At 41.8% G+C, this 21,282-nt stretch overlaps 1 protein-coding gene across 3 annotated transcripts in view; it reads left to right on the top strand.

The window, feature by feature from the left end:
• Window positions 1–696: 696 nt before the first annotated feature.
• Bfsp1 (beaded filament structural protein 1) overlaps window positions 697–21,282 on the top strand; it is a 34,512-nt gene continuing 13,926 nt past the window's right edge. Inside the window, exons 1-5 of one of the 3 annotated variants that reach the window (XM_026400717.2) lie at window positions 697–1,064; window positions 6,755–6,815; window positions 14,702–14,797; window positions 17,118–17,220; window positions 20,616–20,731. In XM_026400717.2, coding sequence (XP_026256502.2) covers window positions 697–1,064; window positions 6,755–6,815; window positions 14,702–14,797; window positions 17,118–17,220; window positions 20,616–20,731 — 744 coding nt within the window. The remainder of the gene's footprint in view (window positions 1,065–6,754; window positions 6,816–14,701; window positions 14,798–17,117; window positions 17,221–20,615; window positions 20,732–21,282) is intronic. The other 2 variants (XM_026400715.2, XM_077799992.1) reach the window with 2 other exon arrangements.

Raw genomic sequence — 21,282 nt, forward strand, 5'->3', positions numbered from 1 at the left:
CACTTGAGTATGTAAAAAATCCACTGAAGTAATGTGACATAATTACATCGCAGGCCCATGTCCTGAGACATTGTGCAAAGAGTAGATTCTTCACAAAATGCACAAGATTTAGTAAGAAATTACCTGCACTACACCTCCCCACTGACTGAGATATGCCATTTTATTTGCATCATGGTTAGAAACCTCTTCGATAGAGAAGATTCCTCAATAATTATGGAAGGAAATTGTTTAAGTAATCAGAAAAAAAAATGTTATTGTTTAGTGTTATAATTGAGAGTAGAAAGAGGAGACAAAGCGCCAGGCCTGGATCTTGAGGGAATTAAGTTTAATAAGCTTGCCTTGGGTTGCCTTCCCAATTCTCAGTGGAACCAATCAAAAGAACGTCATGCCTCTCTTGTCCCCCTGACCCTCCATTCAATCATAAAGCAACAGGCCTTCACAATCACAGAACAAAAACCTCATTGCCCAATTTAACCTTCCAACCCTAGAGTTGTATGGGTCGCTAATCCAGCTCAAAAAGCGGGCTGCTGCTCTTTTATTGTCCCGCGCCCGGGCACCGAGTAGAGCTCAACTGCTGATCAGCTCTGGAACGTCCCAGCGGCAAGCCGGGGGCCTCCGATGTTTATTTAGCAGGCTGCTGGCTCGGCCACCGGCCTCCTGGAGAGCCGGCTTGGCCCTCTGGCTCGAAGAGGAACCATGTACCGCCGCAGCTACGTCTTCCAGGCCCGCCAGGAGCAGTATGAGCGCGCCGACGAGGCGCCGCGCGCCACTGAGCCCGAGCGCCCGGCCGAGATCGGGGCGCCGAGCCTGGCGGCGCTGCAAGGACTGGGCGAGCGCGTGGCCGCTCACATCCAACGGGCCCGTGCCCTCGAGCAGCGCCATGCCGGCCTCCGGCGGCAGCTGGACACCTTCCAGCGCCTGGGCGAGCTGACCGGCCCGGAGGACGCCCTCGCCCGCTACGTCGAGGGTAATCGCCAGCGCTCCCGGGACCTGGCGGCCGAGCGCTCTCGGCTGGAGCGCCAGGGCGCAGAAGCTCAGCGCGCGCTCGACGAGTTCCGGAGCAAGTAAGCGGCGACTGTGGGGGGAAACCGAGGCAGGGCGTGGGTGCTCCGGCGGTGCGGGTCAGGGAGAAGGATGCCATTAAGGGGTGGGGAACCGACTTTGATCTCCTTCCCGCCACCAATGACGCCATCTCTGCAGAGAGTACACAGGTGGCGCTTTTCCTTAAGTCTGATTTCTGTTCTTTTCTTTTTTCTTCAGAAATTAAAAACGATGTATTAAAATATTCACAGAAGTACAATAGAAAAAGGTCAAAAATAATAATGAATTGCCATTTTTTTCCCTAGCTGGATACTTTTCCATTGAGCAACTAGATAGGAGTTTTAATTTCTTAGGTAATCCCTTTAAGGTGTCCCCTGATTTCTGTTTTTGATGGCACTTTACAGTTTACACAAATGGTTGATACCGTTTACTTGTCATGTATTTTTAAATTTACAAAGTATTTTACACGCATTTTAAATTTACTTAAAATGCATAGATTATAAATGCGTAGCTCAATGAATTTTGACAAAAGTGCGTATGTACCTGCCTGTGAAACTACCAAAATGAGAAAGAATTTCCATTACCCTAGAGAGTTCCCTAACCCCTGCTCTTTTATAGTTAGGCAGTTCTCATTCCCAAAACAGTGGCGCCCACTATTCTATTACCATAGATTAATTTTGCTTGTTCTAGGATTTTGTAACAATATATACTTTTGTATGTCTGGCTTTTTTCACTCAGCAGTGTTTTTCAGATACATCAATGTTATTTAATCCTCACAGCCTTATCTTTACTGCCTCATTTTACAGAAAAGGCTGAGGATCAGAACATGTAGAAATCTAGGACAAGGTCACAGAGCTAGTGAACTGGAATCAGGTCTTTCATAGACTAAGTCCAATTGCTTTCATGGTATGGTAGCTGGCACTGGGAAGTGATGTTTACAGGATCTTGCTACTCAAGCAAGATCCCTGGACCAGCAGCATCAGCATCACCAGGAAGTTTGCTAGCAGTGTAGACTCAGGCCCACCACAAAGCACCAGGATCATAATCTGTTTTAACAAGATCCCCATTGATCAAGAAGTTAAACATTGAAGTTTAAGAAGTCCTTTTCCAAGGCATGGTTTTTCCTCTCCCATAAATGGAATTATGTGTTGGTATCACTTATATACTCAGAATTGTCACCATCTTTCTAAGTTATGGAAAGATGTATGCTTTTTGACTTAGTAGGCACTTTAAGGAATTTATTCTAGGATATACTCCAGCAGGTATGAAATGGCACACCTGCAAAGATGTTTATTGCTGCATGGTCTGCATTAGAAAAAACTTGGAATTTATCTAAATGCCCATTAATAAGAGGTTATGAAATTGTGCTTTATTCATACAGTGGAATACTATTCAGTGGTAAAAAAAATAAAGAATAGAAGAATAGTATCATTACCATTTATTATTTTAAAGACAGGAGGGCTGGAGATTTTTCTGCATGTATAAAAAGAAGAATTTCTGGACACTCCCATTTTCTTCATGACATTGGTTAGGAACTGGGCAACTGGGAGACAAAAATGGGGGAGAGACTTTAATATAACATCTATTAATAAAAGTTGTTTAATCATGTAAGAGATTTATCCCTTCAAAAATTTTATAAATGAATTTTAAAAATATAGATGTCCAGACCCTACCCTGGATCTCAGGTGGGGCCCAAGAATTTTCATTTTTAATGATCTCCATTGGTAATTCCAGCTAATGCTCAAGTTTGGGAGCCCTTGGTAGAGAGTAACCAGAAGAATTTTCTCAAGCCTGCTCTATTTGAGTTCTACTTTCTCAACCCAAATCTTGGCAGGTTATTCAACATTGTGGACCAAACATATTTATCAAATCATATTCATTGATTCAATTCCCTCTATTTTTGGTTTCAACGCATAAAAACAAATTTGCAAGAAGGGACCAAAGAATCCACTTGTTAGTACCCTTCATGGGGAAACTGAGGTTTGAAGAGCGCTGGTAGGGTGACAGAACTTGAACTTATATTTTCTTGCTCTGGTCCTAAAATCTTCCCGGACCCCATGTCTTGGAAAATCCTTCAGACTCCTGTAAGATGAGGTCCAGAGATGGTACCTTATTCAGATGAAGCTCATTCTCTGAGGCAAAGGGAAGTACAGCCTGGAAGGATGCTGCTTTCTTGAAAGCCATGCGGAGCCTTCTGGATCTTAGATACTGTAGAGCATCACACTACATTGTTCCCAGACCTTACATGAGGGAAATACAAACTTCTATCTTGGAACAATGTCACTTTTTTTTTTTTTTTTGGTGGTAAAATACATGTAACATGCAATTTATCATCTTCACCTTTTTAAGTGTACAGTTCAGTGATATTAAATAAATTCGTAATATTTTGCAGCTCAGACATCCAGGACAGCTCTATGGGCTGTCAGGCACCCTGAATCCCCAGATGGCTATAACTGGGTGTGGACCAAGTGTCAACTGTGATCTGGCTGGGAAGTCATGGCGGCTCCCGTGAGTCCTCACTGGGGAGTGGCCATGTTGATTTCCTCATCTTGATTTCACTTGGTTGTGAGTTAGATGCCCATTATGAAACAGTTTCTTCAGACTCTGTGATTAATTTTTAAATTTCTTTTATGTAATTTCATGCCATTGCCCCCTTGAGAGGTTTTGATGTTTTTGATTGGGATAGCAGGATTTAAAAATCATGATAAAAAAATCAAACTCATATATAGTCCTGGCTGTGTGCTTACACACATGCACACACCCCAAGTTCCATTTTACATTCCAGAGATGAGTTGATGCTTGCCAAAAGAGGGGAAAAGTCATGCAGAAAGGGGGACGAGTGTATTTTGCCCCATGGCAGTGTTAGGCATGTTCTTTACTGATACTTTTTTGTGTTTGTTTTGTTATAACTTTATTTTATTTATTTATTTTTATGTGGTGTTGAGGATTGAACTCAGTGCCTCACACTTGCTAGGTGAGTGCTCTACCACTGAGCCATAAGTATCAGCCCACCTGATACTTGACTAATTTCAAAATCAAGTTTCTATAATGTCAAAGACTAATGAAACAAGAATAATAAAACCAAATACAACAACCAAAATCCAATGATAAATAGAGTCAATTCTCCAAATTGCTGAGTACGAAAAATAATCTATATAAAACTATCAAGTTAATGAAAGCGGAAGTATTTGTTTTCACTTTGTGAAATCACATATATGATTATATGAATTCTTATCATGAATTTTGTGTAATGAAATTTCTCATTTATCTAAACTGGTTTTTACAGCATGAAAATTACCTATGAGATTATGTTATTATATTGATTATCAAACATTTTTAAGCTAAAGAAACTCTTTACTGTTTCAGGAAAAAGCAATGAGAATATTAGATTTTGTTAACAGTTTTATTCTCAAACCTAATTACCCATTTAAAAAATGATTTCTGACTCTATTAGAGTAACACCCAAAAGAAATGGTTACATGCGACATCCTGATGTGAAATGTAAACCTTGTTGAAAGGTGTCTAACCTATCAGTTATAGCTGAGCTTCTCAGATGACCTTAAAATTGGGAATGTGTGCATAATGTACATATTCCCAGTTAGGACTTTTAGTTTTGAGAACACAGTAATGTGGCTCTCCAACACGTGCTATTTCTGTGAAACACTTAGCTTAAACCCAAGGCATGGGAGTGCAAGGGCAGAGAAAGATCTGCTTGTAGGCTTGGCTCAGTGTTAATTAGGATTGGTTTCAACTGAAATGACATAAACTCCAAAATGACATTTGAAGTGACATAGGTCTACTTCACACCCATTAGGATCACTACTATCATGAAGACAGAAAATAACGAGCATTTGCAAGGGTGGGGAGGCATTGGAACACTTGTGCTCTATTGGTAGGAATGTGCAGTGGTACAGCCATTATGGAAAACAGTATGTCTGTTTCTCAAAAACTGAAAACCAGAATCACCATGTGATGCAGCAATTCCGCTTGTCAGTGTACACTCAAAAGAATTGACAGCAGGAAGAGAGATTTATACACTCATGTTCCTAGCAACATTATTCACAGTCATTAAAATGTGGAAGCAACCCATGTGTCCATTGACAGATGAATAGATAAGCAAATATAGTATGTCCATAGATTGGAATATCATTCAGCTTTTAAAAGGCGGGAAATTTTGACACATGCTACAACATAGATAAGCCTTAAGTAAATCATATTAAGTGAAATAAGCCAGTTGCAAAAAAGACATACACCATATGATTCCATTTACATGAAGTAGTTATAGTAGTCAAATTCATAGAGACAGAAAGTGAATGTTAGTTGAGAAGTTATTATTTAATGGGTACAGAGTTACGGTCTTGCAAGATGAAAAGAGTTATGAAAATAGTTATGAAATGGCTGTACTATATCATGAATGTATTTAATATCACTTAACTGTGCACTTAAAAGTGGTTAAGATGGTGAATTTCATGTTATATATATTTTACCATCAAACATCAGTAACAACAAATATACAACATTGGTTTACTCAAGATGGAAGTTTGTTTTTCTATTGGGCAAAGTGTGGGTGAGCAATTCAGAATGGCACTCTACAGTGTTTGAAACCCAAAAGGCTCTGTGTGCCTTCAAGAAGACAGCAGTCGGCTGGGTACGATGGTGCACACCTGTAATGCCAGTGACTTGGGAGGCTGAGGCAGGAGAACTGCAGGTTGGAGCCAACCTTGGAAACTTACCAAGACTCTTTCTCAAACTAAAATTTTAAAAGGGCTGGGGATGTAGTGCAGTGGTTGAGCACTTGCCTAGCATGTGCAAGGCCCTGGGTTCAACTCCCAGGACTTTAGAAAAAAGAAGTAGCAGTAGAGGAAAAGGAAGAAGAAGAGGAAGAGGAGGAGGAGGAGGAAGAAGGGAGCAGTCACATCCCAGGCTGTAGGATAGACAAGTGGATGCTGGCAAAGAGGCAAAGAACATACCTACCCCATTGCTTATACCTGAAAGTTGCTACACAACCCTTCCACCCTGTTGGGCAGGATTTAGTCACATGGCCCATACATGACTTCAAGGAAGGCTGGAAAATGTAGTTTCCTAGAGGAGATCTTTGCATGGAAGGAGTGAGGATGAGAATGAGGGTCAAGTGCTAGCAGCATCTACCTAAGAGAGTGGACAACTTTCTCAGCCTCGGTTTCCTAATCTTTCACACAGAGTTAGCAATAATCACTCTTTTTCAGGTATTATGAGCATTAAATGGCACAATCTAGAAAAATTGACACATGTCAATGAATGAAATAGTATACGAAATCCACGTGAGGTTGATGGTGTTTGTTGTAGTCTGTGTCAGGTGGCCTCTCTGTCTTGCTGCTGCTGCTGCTGCTCTTGGGTGTGCCAAGATTTAAACCCTTTATCCTCAGAGTGACTGGGTGGGAGATGGTTGAGGGCAGTTTGGGCCTCTAGGCTGGAAGACTCCTGTTCCTTTTATCTTTTCCAGTTTTCTCATGCAGTGTGCAAATGTTACCACTTTCTACATGTGCTGTAATGTGAACAGCTTTGGGAAGCAGTGGACAAAGAAATGCAGAATTAGCTACTTCTTTAAGATTAAAAGTAACTTCTTAGAGGAGAGGGTGTGGTATTATCTCAGATAGAACTTTATGCTGACTGTGTGATCTACACATGAAATGATAGGAATGGTCCAACTCTTGCTTGTGTGTCCTATTTTCAGGTATGAAAATGAGTGTGAATGTCAACTGGTGCTAAAAGAAATGCTTGAACGGCTTAACAAGGTGAGTTGAATGCAGCTTTGGGTTTAAATAGCTTAATTCCAGTATCGAATGAAATGTTAGAAGCAAATTGTTTCATGTACCTCCTTTTGGTGTTATTCTAGAATTTACCTGTTTCTTTTGCTGTCATTCTCTTCCATGACTTCTTAATATCAACTGGGTCTTTGTGAATGAACTCACTCATGCATGAACATGCACTATGCTACTTTAGGATACACAGTCTCATGAGAGAAACGTAGACAATGAAGCTTGTCTGTATACTAGGTATATTAGTTTCTTTTCCATTAACCTTGTGAAATAGCTCAGGCTGAGTAATTTGTAAAGAAAAGAGATTTATTTACCTTACAACTTTGTAGGTTGAAAATCCACGTTGCATGGCACTAGATCTGGCGAGGGTCCCCCTGGCTCAGTTACCTCATGGTGGATGGCATCATGGTGGAAGTGTGTGTGAGGAGAGATCACACGGCAAGACAGGAAACCAGAGTCAGAGGAGGGGCCAGTAATGACCTTCCAGTATGCCCCACCTCCTGAAGATCCTATCATGTCAACATCATCACACTTGGAACCAACCTTGTAACATGTGAACTCCTGGGGGACACACTCAAGTCATGTCCACACCATAGCACTAGGCTTTTGACATGTGCCAGCAATACAATAACCAACTGTGTTTCACTGTTCAGATAAATTAACCCCAAATAGTAGATTCAGGGAGGAACTTGCAGTGGTTATTTGGACAAAATGACAACTCTGCTGTGTTAACTGAGTCTTAAGATTGCTATTCCACAGGAAAAAAACCCAGAAGAGAACAAAGAAATTTCCTTGAAACTCCTTCTCTTCTTGGAGCAGGAAAAGTCACCACGTCGGGGATACCATGGATTCTAGGTTTCTTTCTGGAAACCTTCCTGTAGAGGTTGTATGGAGTCATTCTTTGCAGGGACATTTTTCTTCTAATCCTTCATTATCAACCCGATTGATTGGATTTTCTGCTTAGCCAGGAAAACTCTACTACTAAATAGCAGAATAACCCTGGACAAAAAGGGTTGGACAAACCAGGATGACAAATAGCTTTATGCATTGTCCTTTTCTGATCATTTTAGAGCTCAAATATCAGAGTGGAAGGACCTAGGGAGACTTAATTGATGGGTTGCTTATTCAGAGCACATGGGCTGCCATTTCCTACTCCTTCTGTGCCTATAACCTTATCCTAATTGCTGATAGAACACCAAACTCTTCCCTGCTGTGCCCAGATAGGCCTTAGAATTCTTCTTCACATACAACTTCAGTCAGAGTTAAGTTCAAGAGTTAAGTTCAGAGTTAAGTTCATTTCCTAGTGTGTCCAACCTCTGTTGTCAAGGATTATCTTGCCAGTTGGTTGGAAAACCAGAACTATAATCTGGAGAAGCTTTGCCAATGTTACCTGCCTATGGTGCACCTTCTCTGAGTAAGAGTATAGCTCATTGTCCAAACCAGGACACCTGTGTGAAAAAAAGGTGCCATCAGTAGTTACACAGGTCAATAGTTATCACCTGGAACCATTTCAGGCCAAATGGGATGACATAAGAGCACCCTTGATATAAACACAACAATGGCAATAAGAACGTGCTCCAGGAAGTCCCTGAATACACAGGCTCCAAGGCTGGCTTGGGGAGTGATGGCCCCATTGCTAGTTGTAACTTAGAGTTGAGGGGTTTCATCTTAATAGAATCCAGCATTGCCCAGATATTCTGCTAACACCTGTAGCTCATCCCATTCTTGTTTTGGTGGTAATTCCAGGCTCCCAAGTTGGGCCTCCATCTTGTCCATAAGCCATTGCTTGCAAGGACTGAGAAACTTAACACCCTTCACTTTGGTGCCACTTCAGGCCCTCCTAAGCCCCTGCTCTAACACCACCATGTGCTTCTGTGTGAGAATTTGTCCTCAGTGAAATTGGGCCTTTCTCTGGACTTTTAAAATGGTCATACATGCTGCGCCATCTTGGCATGCCTTAAAGAGAAAGAACAGAGTCCTTCTTTTTACCATTGGTGGAAAGTGACAGTGGATTTAAAAACTTTCTCTCATTTTCCTCTTATTTCAAAAGCAGTACATATTCTCAGTAAAAAAAAAAATAAAACAACGAGGCTGTATAAATAGTGAAAAATAAGGAAAAGCGATGCCATCATTTCACCACCCAAGGAAAACAGCTGTAACGTGTTTGTCTAGATTATGACTTTTTAAGTATACATTTTAAGTATCAGCCCCATGAGAATATTATGAGTAAAGATGCTATCAAGAATGAAAGTGAGTACCAGCACAGGAGTTGATGTGATTATTCCTTGAGTTTAGGGTAAGACCTTCCTGCCCACAATTGATTCATGCCATCTAAAAGAGGGGTGTAGACTTTTAATAGGCTCCTTACAGTACTGCTTAGTATCTGTGAACTGGAGGTAAATTGCCTCATTTCTCTGAGCCTCATCTTCCTCATCTGTGAAATGGGAACAAAAACAATCCCCACTATCATCAGAGTGGAAGTATGTCTACATGCAGAGTGGGAATCAGAGGACATTGTCTTGCCTCTCATCTGGTGATGAGCCATCTTCAGTTAGGGTTATCACAGAGCACTTGATGGTGACAGACGCCAGCTTAGTTTTCTCCAAAGTGTGGAATGCATAACCCTGGTGGATTAAGAGATGATTTTAGATGGGGCTTGGAGGAGTAATTTTTTTATAGTTATGAATTTTTTTATGATTGATTTTTTCTTATAGCAAGTGAAATTAAGAAAGTTCCCCTTTCAAATAAGTCCAAGCAAAAATGAGTTCAACTGAAGAAAAATGCAGGAGGTGCTTACATAGAATAGAAATCATGAACACAGAGTGCAACGACAGCACTTGGGAGGTCCTGGTGCTGGCTTGTGGGAGGCTTGGAACAGTCTTTCATTTTTGGTGGGTAGGTTTGACCCCTAGAAACGACACAGTCCAACCCCTTCTTTTTGTCCATGAAGAAATTCACCCTTGAGGTTAAATGACTTGAGAGCCCCAAGCCCACTCATGGCAGGTGTAAATGGCATCTTTTTTATTCATGACTCATTCTCTACTTTCTAAGAATAATCAGGGGACCTGTGTCACTCAGAAGATAGTCACAAAGGCAGGGTGCTGTAGGTTAAAGATGGCCCTTTAGCTCTTGATGTTGGTGCCCTGTTCATCTTTTCTGGGCCATCCCAGCTGCCACTGAGACATGCTGAGCACACTGATGGCTTCCTGCATCTCTCTGGCTATGGAAAGGTGGATGACTCACCCAGGCACAGTGCAGAAATGCTGGCTGTGTTAACCCTGAGGAGTGAACCTCAGCCATTGAGGGACAGGAGTGAGTGGGTAAGTTTTCCAGTTGCTCCAACAGTGAAAATCCAGTGGAGAGTTCCATATGGCTTCTTAAAGGATCCCCAGGAGGACTGAGCCCTGTTGTTCACAAATGTAACCTGCTCATTAATACACCCTCATTGGTTTCTTTGTTTCTTTCTACTTGTCACTTACTCTTCTGCTCTTGTGCTTCCTGGAATCACCTCCCAAACAAATGGCCTGTGTCCAAACTTTGCCTTGGGATCTGCTTTTGGAGAACTCAAGCTTAAATAGCCCCTAAGGAGTTGGCCAGCTGGACGCTGGAACTTCTTGTTCTCTGTCCACTGAGATCATCAGATGAGAAGGAAGAGTAGAATTCACATTTTGTCAGCTGGCCAGATCAATGACTTTAGTTCACAACTCTTTGGATGTTTACTTATAGCAAATCAACAAGGTTTTGACCCTCAGCTCAGATTCATGCCCAATTCCTATGATTTCACTTGGAAAAGTGATTTATCTTTGGGTGTGGCTAGGGGGAATCATCAACTTTGAATCCTATTTGGAAAATATTACAATGTATGTAAAATCACTGTTTGTGACTGTTCTCACAAATTTACCCTTTGTTTGCCATACTGTCTAGGTAATCAAACCTCCAGAACAGAGCTCCTGAGTTTTTTTTTTTTTACCTTTATTTTAATTTTTAATTATATGAGATGCTAAGAATCAAACCCAGTGCCTGACACATGCTAGGCAAGTGCTCTACCACTGAGCCACAACCCCAGCATTCCTAAGTTTTTCATAGACAGCTAAGCTGAAGCAGGCCTCTCTTTGCTCCACATTTTGAAAGAAAATAAGAAAATAGATTCCTCCGGCTGGGGTTGTGGCTCAGTGGTAGAGCACTTGCCTAGCATGTGTCAGGCACTGGGTTCGATTCTCAGCACCACATGAAAATAAATCAATAAAATAAAGGCCCATCAACATGTAAAAAATATGCTTAAAAAAAGAAAATAGATTCATCAACATACTACTTAAAATGTGTAGCCAAAGCTGGTCTCTAGAAATTGTTTTTTTAATGGTGTTTCTAGAATCCGTGTGAATAGGTTGCCAAGGTTGCTTTTCAAGGATACATCAAACTCTTATTTATTTCTTTGGTGTCTTTCTCAAAAAAATGTCTGTGAATATTCTACATCAGTGGTTCTGAAACTTCAGCGTGCATCAGCGTCACCTGGAGGAAATGTTAAAACTCAGATTCCTGGGTCCTGGCTCCAAAAATCCTGACCCAGTAGGACTGGGATCTACTGAAGTCTTTGCATTTCCAGCCAGTTCCCAAGTGGTGTGATCCAGAGATCACACTTGGAGAACCACTGTCCAGATCTAGAACATACACAGTAATAGGGTTGGGTTGTTTTCTAAAATCACACTGTGGACCCAGAGTCTCAATTTAGAAAAATCTAGATGCTTCTGCTAGTGAAGCTTTTGAAAATTCAGCTGACAGTATCCAAACATAATAAAAACACAAGCGTCTACACATTTCTGAATTCTGGTGCAAACAAAGGAAAATACTTCCAAAACAAATTCTCCTCAATATATCAGCAACTGCACATTCCAGTGGCACCAACTCACCTTTGGGGGTTTTCAGGGAAGTTTAACAGATGATTATCTTTAAAGTAAGACAGTGTGCTTTCAGAAACTTTTGGTTATTCCCTATTTTAAGGACAAATATCAACTGGTCTTTTATTTTCACCATAAGCAGTTTTCAAGACTCGATTGACAGAACCTAGGAGTGGTTGTTTTCACACGATCCTAAGAGGGAGTTGGGGAAGGGTGGCAGATACCCCACAGGATGGGATCTCTGCTCAGCACCCAGCTCATCAATAGACAGAGAAGCCCAAGACAGACTCCATTCTCATTATCTTCCATGAACTAATTGAATGATTCACTGATCAGTAGGGCTTCAGTCTCCCTTCTGTAAATATAGACTTTAGTTTTTGACCTGCTGTATGAAGTCACTTGAAAGACATTTGAGGGAACAGGGCTGCTGGGCAAATGGGGATGCTTGTGGCCCATTATGCCCTGAAAAAAAGAGGCTCTGTGATTCGGGGCATTGCTCAGTGGTAGAATGCATTCTTAGCATGTTCAAGGCCCAAGGTTCAACCCCCAGTAGCACCTCTTCTTACAAAAAAGCATCCCTGCTTTGATCCTGTACATTGACTTTCGTGGGATACTTTGTTTAAAGGATGGCATCTGTGGCTTGTAAAACATTTGAGGACCAATTACCCTTAGGATCCCTTTTGTTTTCAAAATTTGGAATGATCTCTTTTTAAGTAATAACAAGAAGCATCCTATTTCCAATTCTTCTTTGGCTCCTCTAATCATGGATGAAATTTTGGTAAAAATCAAGATACATGAGAATTCTCTGCCCTACCCTATCCTCAGCAGGCTTAAGAGAGGCAGAAGGAAGATGGAAAAAACATTTAGAGAAATTGGCTCCATGTACCATTCCTTCACCTCCACCCCAGATTTGGCCAGACCTCTCTGGGGAGATGACCTCAGCTCCAGGATGTGAACCACTGCTCCTGAAGGGTATGGGGATACATCCCAGAACATTTATTCTGATTCAGCGCCCCCCCCCCCCAATTTATACAACCTCTTTTGAAGGCCCCATGAAGTCCCACCTCTGATGTCATAGGTACAAAGACAGCACATGCATGGGAAGCCCACTCAAGGCACATACAGCAATAGAGTCAGAATATTCCACATCCTTATTGTCACCATCAGACAATCAGAAATCTTCCTGTATCTGTGGCCTTTTATAATAACAGTTAAGGAATCCAATACATTCCTTCCTTCCTTCCTTCTGTCCTTTCTCCCCAACCCCCATCTTCTTTTTTTTTTTTTTTTAGTTATACATGACAGAATCCATTTTGATATAATTATACAAGCTTGGCATATATCTTATTCTAGTTAGGATCCCATTCTCTTTGGATGTTCATGATGGAGGGATTCACTGTAATGCTTTCATATATGTGCATAGGAAAAATATGTCAGAATAATTCCACTTTCTTTCCTTTTCCTATCCTCCCTTTCGTTCCTCCATTCCTCATTGTCTAATCTACTGAGCTTTTATTATGCTCTGCTACCCAGTTATTGCGGATTAATTTCTACATATCAGAGAAAACTTTCAACCTTTGGCTTTCTGGGACTGGCTTATTTCACTTAGCATGATAGTCTCCAGATTCAACCATTTACTGGCAAAAGTCATAAAATCATTTTTCTTTATTGCTGAGTAATATTCTACTGTGTATATATACCACATTTTCTTTATCCATTCATCTGTTGATTCATCTGTTCCTAGCTTAGCTATTGTGAATTGAGATGCTGTAAACATTGATGTGGTTGCATCATCCACTATAGTATGCTGATTTTATGAAACTTAATCCCTATCAGTGTGAGGGCAAGGAGTGTCCCCAAATGCCTTGTCTAGTCCACTTATCTTGACTGTCTTAACTATTCACTCAGGCATGGACAAGGGTCTCTTAAATGTTTTAGCCAAATCACATATCCACATTATTAATGAGACTCCACTGCTAATTTTCATCATGCTTATTAACAGATCATTAATAAGTCAGTAAAAATTCACTTACCAAAGCCTTGGGTGTGGGCAGATGTGCCTGGCAGAGGGAGTGAGGGAATCCCAATGAACCCAAGGAATGCTCCCCTGCAATATCTCCCTGAACACACTGTAGAATTTAAGCCAATTCCAGACATCACAGCACAATCTTGAGCATGAACAGTTTTCTTATACCTACTTGTTTTAATCCAAACAGCAATGAGACAGAAGTCTGAATTACCAGAAAGTTTAGTGAGATAATTCAATCATCAGTCATAAATGTCATTTCCAACTTTAAAGGAACAAATGCTATTCTCAATAGTTATCATTTTAAAAATGTATTTTGTGTTAAAACTATATCTCAAGGTGAAATTTTAACAGTTTTTGAAAAGAAAACTACTAAAATACAGATTTAAGTATTAATGGGAAATGATTTTCTTATCTTAGTCTTGGAACTCAAGTCACTAAAGGTAAGATAGAGAGCAGATATTTATGTTGCTTAAATTTGATGTTTTTTGGCATGTAAATATACCCTAATTCTTAGCTCCTTTTAGGTGAAAAATTTTCAACCCTGACACTATTGACTTTGGGGTGTGTGTGTGTGTGTGTGTGTGTGTGTGTGTGTGGTGGGATGTCACATGTATTATAGAATATTCAGTAGCCTTACAGGCTTCTACCCACTTGGTGCCAGTAGAAGTACCACCCTTCAAATGGTGACAATTAAAAATGTCTCCAGATATTTCAAATGCCCCTTTGGGTACAGAATCATGTCTTCATGAACTATTGTCCTGGACCAGATCCAATGGCTAACTCAGGCTTTTCTATGATGCTAAATCTCAGACCCCTTCCCAGACAAGAATCTGTATTCATTTTAATAAGTCCCCATGTGATTAGCCACAAACCTGGCTCACCTTACACCTATGCACTGATGCCATGCAACCCTGATGTGTCACTTTTCTTCACTGCAGGAAGCTGACGAAGCCCTGTTACATAACCTACGCCTTCAGCTTGAAGCTCAGTTTCTGCAGGACGACGTCACTGCAGCCAAGGACAGATACAAAAAGGTAACCAGAATCCTTCTGAATCCTTTCCCTCCGAAACCCAGTTTGCATTTGTTTAGACAAGCCCAAGGCACTCGTGGCTGGTCATGGAGATGCTGGAGTGGGCTTCCTTGGGTGTGCATTTTTTTCCCCAGAGGATGGGTTGGTTACTGGGCAGCACTTACTAAGCCAGATGTGTGTAGAGGTGTAGGCAATAGTGGGTATGTTGAGGGCTGTGGTGTTGAGAACTAGTATCTATATTGTGTATTCTAGTTATAAAGTGATTTAGATAGATTGATCCTCTTTCTGCTCAGAAAATGCAGAAATGGAGAAAATACACACACACACAAGTCTATGTTATAGCTCTTTGCTTTGCCTCTGAGTTGGTTAATTGAATACAATCATTCCTAGGGTGTCTTTATCTTTCCCCACCTCCACCTCCTGCTTCTCACAGGCCTGACTTTGGGGGAGTCTTGGTCTTGGTGGAAAATATCAAAATCCTGGGGCTGTATAACCATGGGTGAGTGTAGGCACCTCCCTAGAAGTAACCTCCCTAGGTTGCTTTTCATCTTCGAGATGAAAAGGCCAGCCTCCAGAGCAGGAGTATGGGTTAACTAGTGAGCAGACGTGTGGGTGCCTGACCCTGACCCTGGAGCTTACTTCTCCCGTGGGCTCTGACCTCCCTAACTGCCAACATCTGCAGCTCAGCCTGAGGACCTTTCTCCAGGCATCTGAAGGCTGCTTTGTCCCATAAGGAAGTTTGGGGGGAACTTCTGTCCCCTGGAAGCAGCATCAACTGATGGGAGGTGGTGTATAAACACCCCAGCTCCCACTTATCCATTTGGGACAACTCTGAGGCCTCTGATCTGCTGAGGATCCCCAGTAGCATTGAGCTCAGGTGCTTGCAGTTGTGACTGACTGATGATACCCCCCACTGGCTAACTTCCTTCCCTGTCTCTTCTCTATTCCGCTCCTGGCATCATTGCCCACATCAATTGTTACCACTCAGATCCTTTGCTCAGGGTCTGTTTCTAGGAAAACACAAACAGAGACGATGTGGTGTTACAGGTACAGCCTGGAGGTTGGCAAGGACACAGCAAGCCTGCTGTTCTCTTCCTCCCTCAGTGGGTGCAAGGGTGCAGTTCTTCTTCCCTCCAGTTTATATCCTTCCGGCTTCCCACCAGGCACCTCACCTGCTCCTTCCTCTTCACCTGCCTTCTTGCCTTTACTTTAGCTGAGCAAGGTGTGGTTTCAGTTGGAGTCTAGCCTCAGCCCTCCATGGGAGCTCTGGAGTATGAGTGTGGATTACAGCACAGGGTTGGTCCCACCTGGGGGCAAGAGGGTTTGTTCTGTGTTAGTCATTGGCCTGAATTGGGATGTGGTGGGGTGTTATCAGCCATCCCTCATAGCTGGGGACGGGAGCATTGGCTGGTAGAGGGGATCAGGCTTCCCCGAGGACAGTGTTAGCTCTGTGCTATATAGAAGGACTTGCATTTCAAGTTTGCCTGAGACCACACACATTCAGCATGTCACTTAGCCCAGACATGATGGACCCAAATCACCCTGTCTTGGAAACACTGCCTTTGTGCTGGTGTCAGAAAGGGTCCTTTGGGCCCTCCTGGTCTTGTTTGTACTCCTGCCTCTCTATCCAGGACTCTGGGAAGACACAGCCAAGGGCCAATGTAACTGACCGGAAATAGCAACACAACCAAGCCTTGGCTTGTTCTCGTTTGTCCTACTCTGTTCTTGTGAAGAACAGCAGAGATGTGGAGTGCCTGCTCCATGGTGGACACATGGAGGATGGCCCATCAATAGCAGCAAACTCATCACTCTCTTTTCATCCCCATGGGTGGGGTTAGGCCACTCACCCATGGTTATATAGCCCCAGGATTTGAATGATATTTTTCAGTACACCAGGACCCCCCAAAGTCAGGCCTGTGAGAAGCAGGTAGAGGTGGGGAAAGATAAGGACACCATAGGAATAAATGTATTCAATTAACCAACTCAGAGGCAAAGCGAAGAGCTATAACATAGACTTTTAATTTTTTTGCATTTTCTCCATTTCTGCATTTTCTGAGCAGAAACAGAACAAATCTATCTAAATCACTTTGTAAATTAGAATATACAATATAGATACTAGTTCCCAACACCACAGCTCTCAACATACCCACTATTGCCTACACCTCTGTGTACATCTGGCTTAGTAAGTGCTGCCTAGGAACCAACCCATCCTCTGGTTGTGGGAGAATGTGTGAAAGTATTCATTTCTGGGCCCACCTAGGGCGAGAGGGAAAAACCTGGTTAGCTCAACTTATGAAAAGTAATGCTTTCCCTCTCCCAACAGAATCTTCTGGAAATTCAGACCTATATTAGCATCTTGCAGCAGATCATCCAGACGGCTCCCCAGGCCTCCACCGTCACCAGTGGGATGAGGGAGGTAAGAATTGGAATCATGACATCAAGGAGTCAAGGGGACTGGGGACCATACCTGGAGCCTTTCTTCACATTCCTTGTGGGACTAGTTGACTGTGGCCGAAACCCAGGGGCAAGTGTTGGGTCAAACTGTGAGGGGAGCAGCAGAGTTGACAACTCACTCCCACTCCTGTGATGTGTTCACATATGAAGTCTAGTGTATTCTTTTCTCATGTTGTAAATGCTGATACTTAGACACACAACTACGTCCCTGACCATTGTTTTAAATATTTTCTCTTGGGAGTTTTGTATACCTTATACTTCTCTGTTAAAATATCTTCTCACACTTCTCACCTATTTTTTAAAAAAATATTTTTAGTTGTAGATGGACACAATACCTTTATTTTATTTATTTATTTTTCTTGGTACTAAGGATGGAACCCAGTGCCTCACTCTACCACTGAGCTACAACTCTAGCCCTTCTCACCTATTTTTAAATTGTTGTGTCTTAGTTCATTTGTGCTGCTTTAATTTGTGCAGAGTAGAAATTCATTTCTCAAGTTCTGAAGTTGAAGTCCAAGATAAAATCAGCAGCTTCTGACGAAGGCCATCTTGCTGCATCCTTACAAGTTTGAAGGCAGAAGGGGCAAAAAGGGACATACTCATTCCTCATGGCAAAAGAGCAGAAGAGGGAGAAGCCACTCCCACAAGCTCTTTTATAAAAGCATTAATCCATTCAGGAGGACAGAGCCCCCATGGCCTCAGTGCCTCTCAGTGGGCTCTACCTTCTAACACTATTGAATGGGGGAGTAAGTTTTGTGAATTTGAGGGACCCATTTGCAGCAGGTTGTTAGTTTTTTATTCACCTTACCAATTTGGTTATAAATTTTGAAAAATTTATGAGACTCTTAGACTCTTGGTTAATACTTTTTCAAGATCAGGCTCTGCTAATTATTATGGGAGTCCTTGGCATGACAGCTGTGGAAGAGAGAGAGATGATCAAAGCCAGTTTGTAAAAACTGGGGATTTGGATGTGAAATGTAATTCCCAATATAAGGTTCCAATTTCCTTCTTCACTTAGCTCCCTAACTGCTCAATAGGATATTGACATTTTTTTCCTTTTATGTTTTATGGAATGTTGTGATACATATAGGCTGAAGAAAAAAGAAATTAAAATTGAAATGTCAGCTGGAGGTGTAGCTCGGTGATAGTGCATGTTCAGCATACTTGAGCACAGGGTTTGATCTCCTGCAAAATAAACACATACGTAAATAAATAAAACCACCATGTCCCTTCTTCAGGCTGGTGCAGAGTTTGGTGGATTGGTGAACTGATTACAAAAAAAATGATGTTTTTTTTCAAGGATGACCTTGAAAAGGATAGTGATTTCTCTATCCTGGTGACACTTGGAATTTTCTAGAAATGTACTCAGGCCATGATCCAGGGCAATGGGCCACCCAGGAAGTGGGGCCCTTCTCTCTGGAATAGCCAGAGTACAAATAAGCTGCAGATTCAGTGGGTTAGGGTTACTGGAGCTTTTTCATTTTGACTTAATGTTTTTATATCAAAGATAAAAGATTTGCCCAATTTTGCTTTAGAAGACACTTTTGAACCCTGCCAAGTATCATCTAAGAGGCATGAAAGTTAACTTTTTTTGGCCTTCATGGAGATATTCTCATCTAAATTGCCCATCAGTTACCATTTCAGATTCCTGTTCTCCTTAATTGATGTAGCTGAGGCTGCCCAAAGGACCCATATAGCTTTTTTCCTAAAGCCTTAATTTTCTTTGTCAGAGGTTCTTTCCAGATACTTTACTTTTATTTTTTAAACTCATTTCTCCCCTCTAATTCAAGTTTTTTTTTTTTCACATGAGAGTTCACTTTTTAAATTGTTATCATCTGTTCCCTTCTAACAAAATCCTTCAGAGTTCTAAGAACAGAGGGACTGATCAGACTTGTTTTGATATCATTGGATCAGTATCACCTGGGAGCTGGAGAGAAATCAGAATGTCCAGCCTGATCTCAGGGCCCTCTAAGTCAGAATCTGCTTTTTAGCTAGATTCCCCAAGGATTTGTGTGCATGTGGAAGGTGGAAAAATGCAGATTTAGAAAGCATTCCATTATTTTAAAATTTATTTTTTTAAAATGTGTTCTTTTTAGATATACACAACAGTAGAATATGTTTAGACATATTATATCATACATGAAGTACTTATTCTAATTAAGATCCCATTCTTGTGGTTGTACATGAGGTGGAGTTTCACTGTGGTGTTTTCATATATGAACATAGGAGAGTTATGTCTGATTCATTCCACTGTCTTTCCTATTCCCATCCCCCTCCCTTCCTTTCATTCCCCTTTGTCTAATCCACTGAATTCTATTCTTCCCTCCTCCTCCTTGTTGTGTGTTAGCATCTGCATATCAGAGAGATTATTCGACCTTTGGTTTTTGAGGATTGACTTATTTCACTAAGCATGACAGTCTCCAGATCCATTCATTTACTGGCAAAAGTCATAAAGTCATTCTTTTTTATGGCTGAGTAATTCCATTGTGTGTGTGTGTGTGTTTGTGTGTGTGTGTGTGTGTGTATTACATTTTCTTTATCCATTTATCTGTTGAAGGGCACCTAGGTTTTTTTCCACATTCGAGCACATTGTTCAGCTATTGTGAATTGAGCTGCTATAGTACTTTGATGTGGCTGCATCACTATAGTATGCTGATTTTAAGTCCTTTGGGTATATACGGAGGAGTGGGATAGCTGGATCAAATGATGGTTCCATTCCAAGTTTTCTGAGGAATCTCTATACTGCTTTCCAGAATGGTTGCTCCAGTTAAGCATCCCATTCTTTATGAATCTTGGCTTAACAATTCTGCAAACCAGTTAGAAAGTCACTTTTTGAGAATTAAATGCCTTGTCTCTTATCCAGGTCTATGCACAGGTCTCCTGATACTCAAGTCTCTGTGTTTTACTTATGAAAAGTAAAAAAAGAAATAAAAAGGCATGAACAGTGGCTACCCGGGACCTGTCTGAGTCAGCTTGGGCTGCTTCGATAGGATTCCAAAGATGGACATTTATTTCTCACAGTTCTGGAGGCTGGAAGTCCAAGATCAAGGTGCCGGCAGGGTCTAACTGCTGAGAACTCTCTTCCTGGCTTGTAGACAGCTACCTTCCTGCTGGCTGCTCACATGGTGGAGAGAGACAGCACATAGTGTCTCTTCCTCTTCTCACAAGGACACTAATTAAATCTTGGGGTCCCTCCTTCATGATCTCATCTGATCCTAATCACCTCCCAAAGGTCCTATTACCTTGACGGTTAGGACTTCCACATATGAATTTGGGATGGGGGTGGGTACACATTCAGTCCATAACACTCTTCCTGTCCCTTTTATCTTTGCATTTCTCCCATGTATGATTCTGAATCTGGCCTTCTTTGTACAGGAGAAGCTCCTGACTGAGCGGGAAGTGGCCGCCCTGCAGAGTCAGCTGGAGGAGGGCCAGGAGGCGCTCTCCCACCTGCAGGCACAGAAGACGGAGCTGCAGGCCCAGGTATGGCTCCACATTCTCATGTCTGCCACTCACTATTGGGAATTCACACCACATGTATGAATCAGTGTCTCTCACACATTTTATTGACATGTCACATGCATGCACAGGTAATCTGGCTCTATGAATTGTCACAAACATAACTTAACTTGTGAGCCTGACAGAGTCTGAGCAGGTGAACAAATACCCTGCTTTGCTCTGAGCTGAGGGAGTACCCAGGAGAAAGCATCCAACCTGGAAGGAGTCCTGGGCCAATAGAGACAGGATCTGTGGTGCCCTTTCAAGTCACATCCCCGGCCCGCCAGCTTCTTCATTATTGATTCTTTTGGCCCAGGTTAAACTTGTTAAGGATAGGTAGAAATAGACATATATTGGGATTTTTGTTTAACTTGCTCAAATCTAGGCTTCCGGTTTCTCTTCTCCCAACAAAATTTCTCCTTTGGAATTGGATTATGAATCTAGAAAGAGTAGATGTGTCAGTATTGCCCCTGGATAGAATTTTGTTAGTGTAAAGCCCCATTTCCATCTTGTTCTGCTTTGGGTGAAGCTTCATT

The sequence above is a fragment of the Urocitellus parryii genome, chromosome 6 (assembly GCF_045843805.1).
Source record: "Urocitellus parryii isolate mUroPar1 chromosome 6, mUroPar1.hap1, whole genome shotgun sequence".
NCBI classification, from domain to species: Eukaryota; Metazoa; Chordata; class Mammalia; order Rodentia; family Sciuridae; genus Urocitellus; species Urocitellus parryii.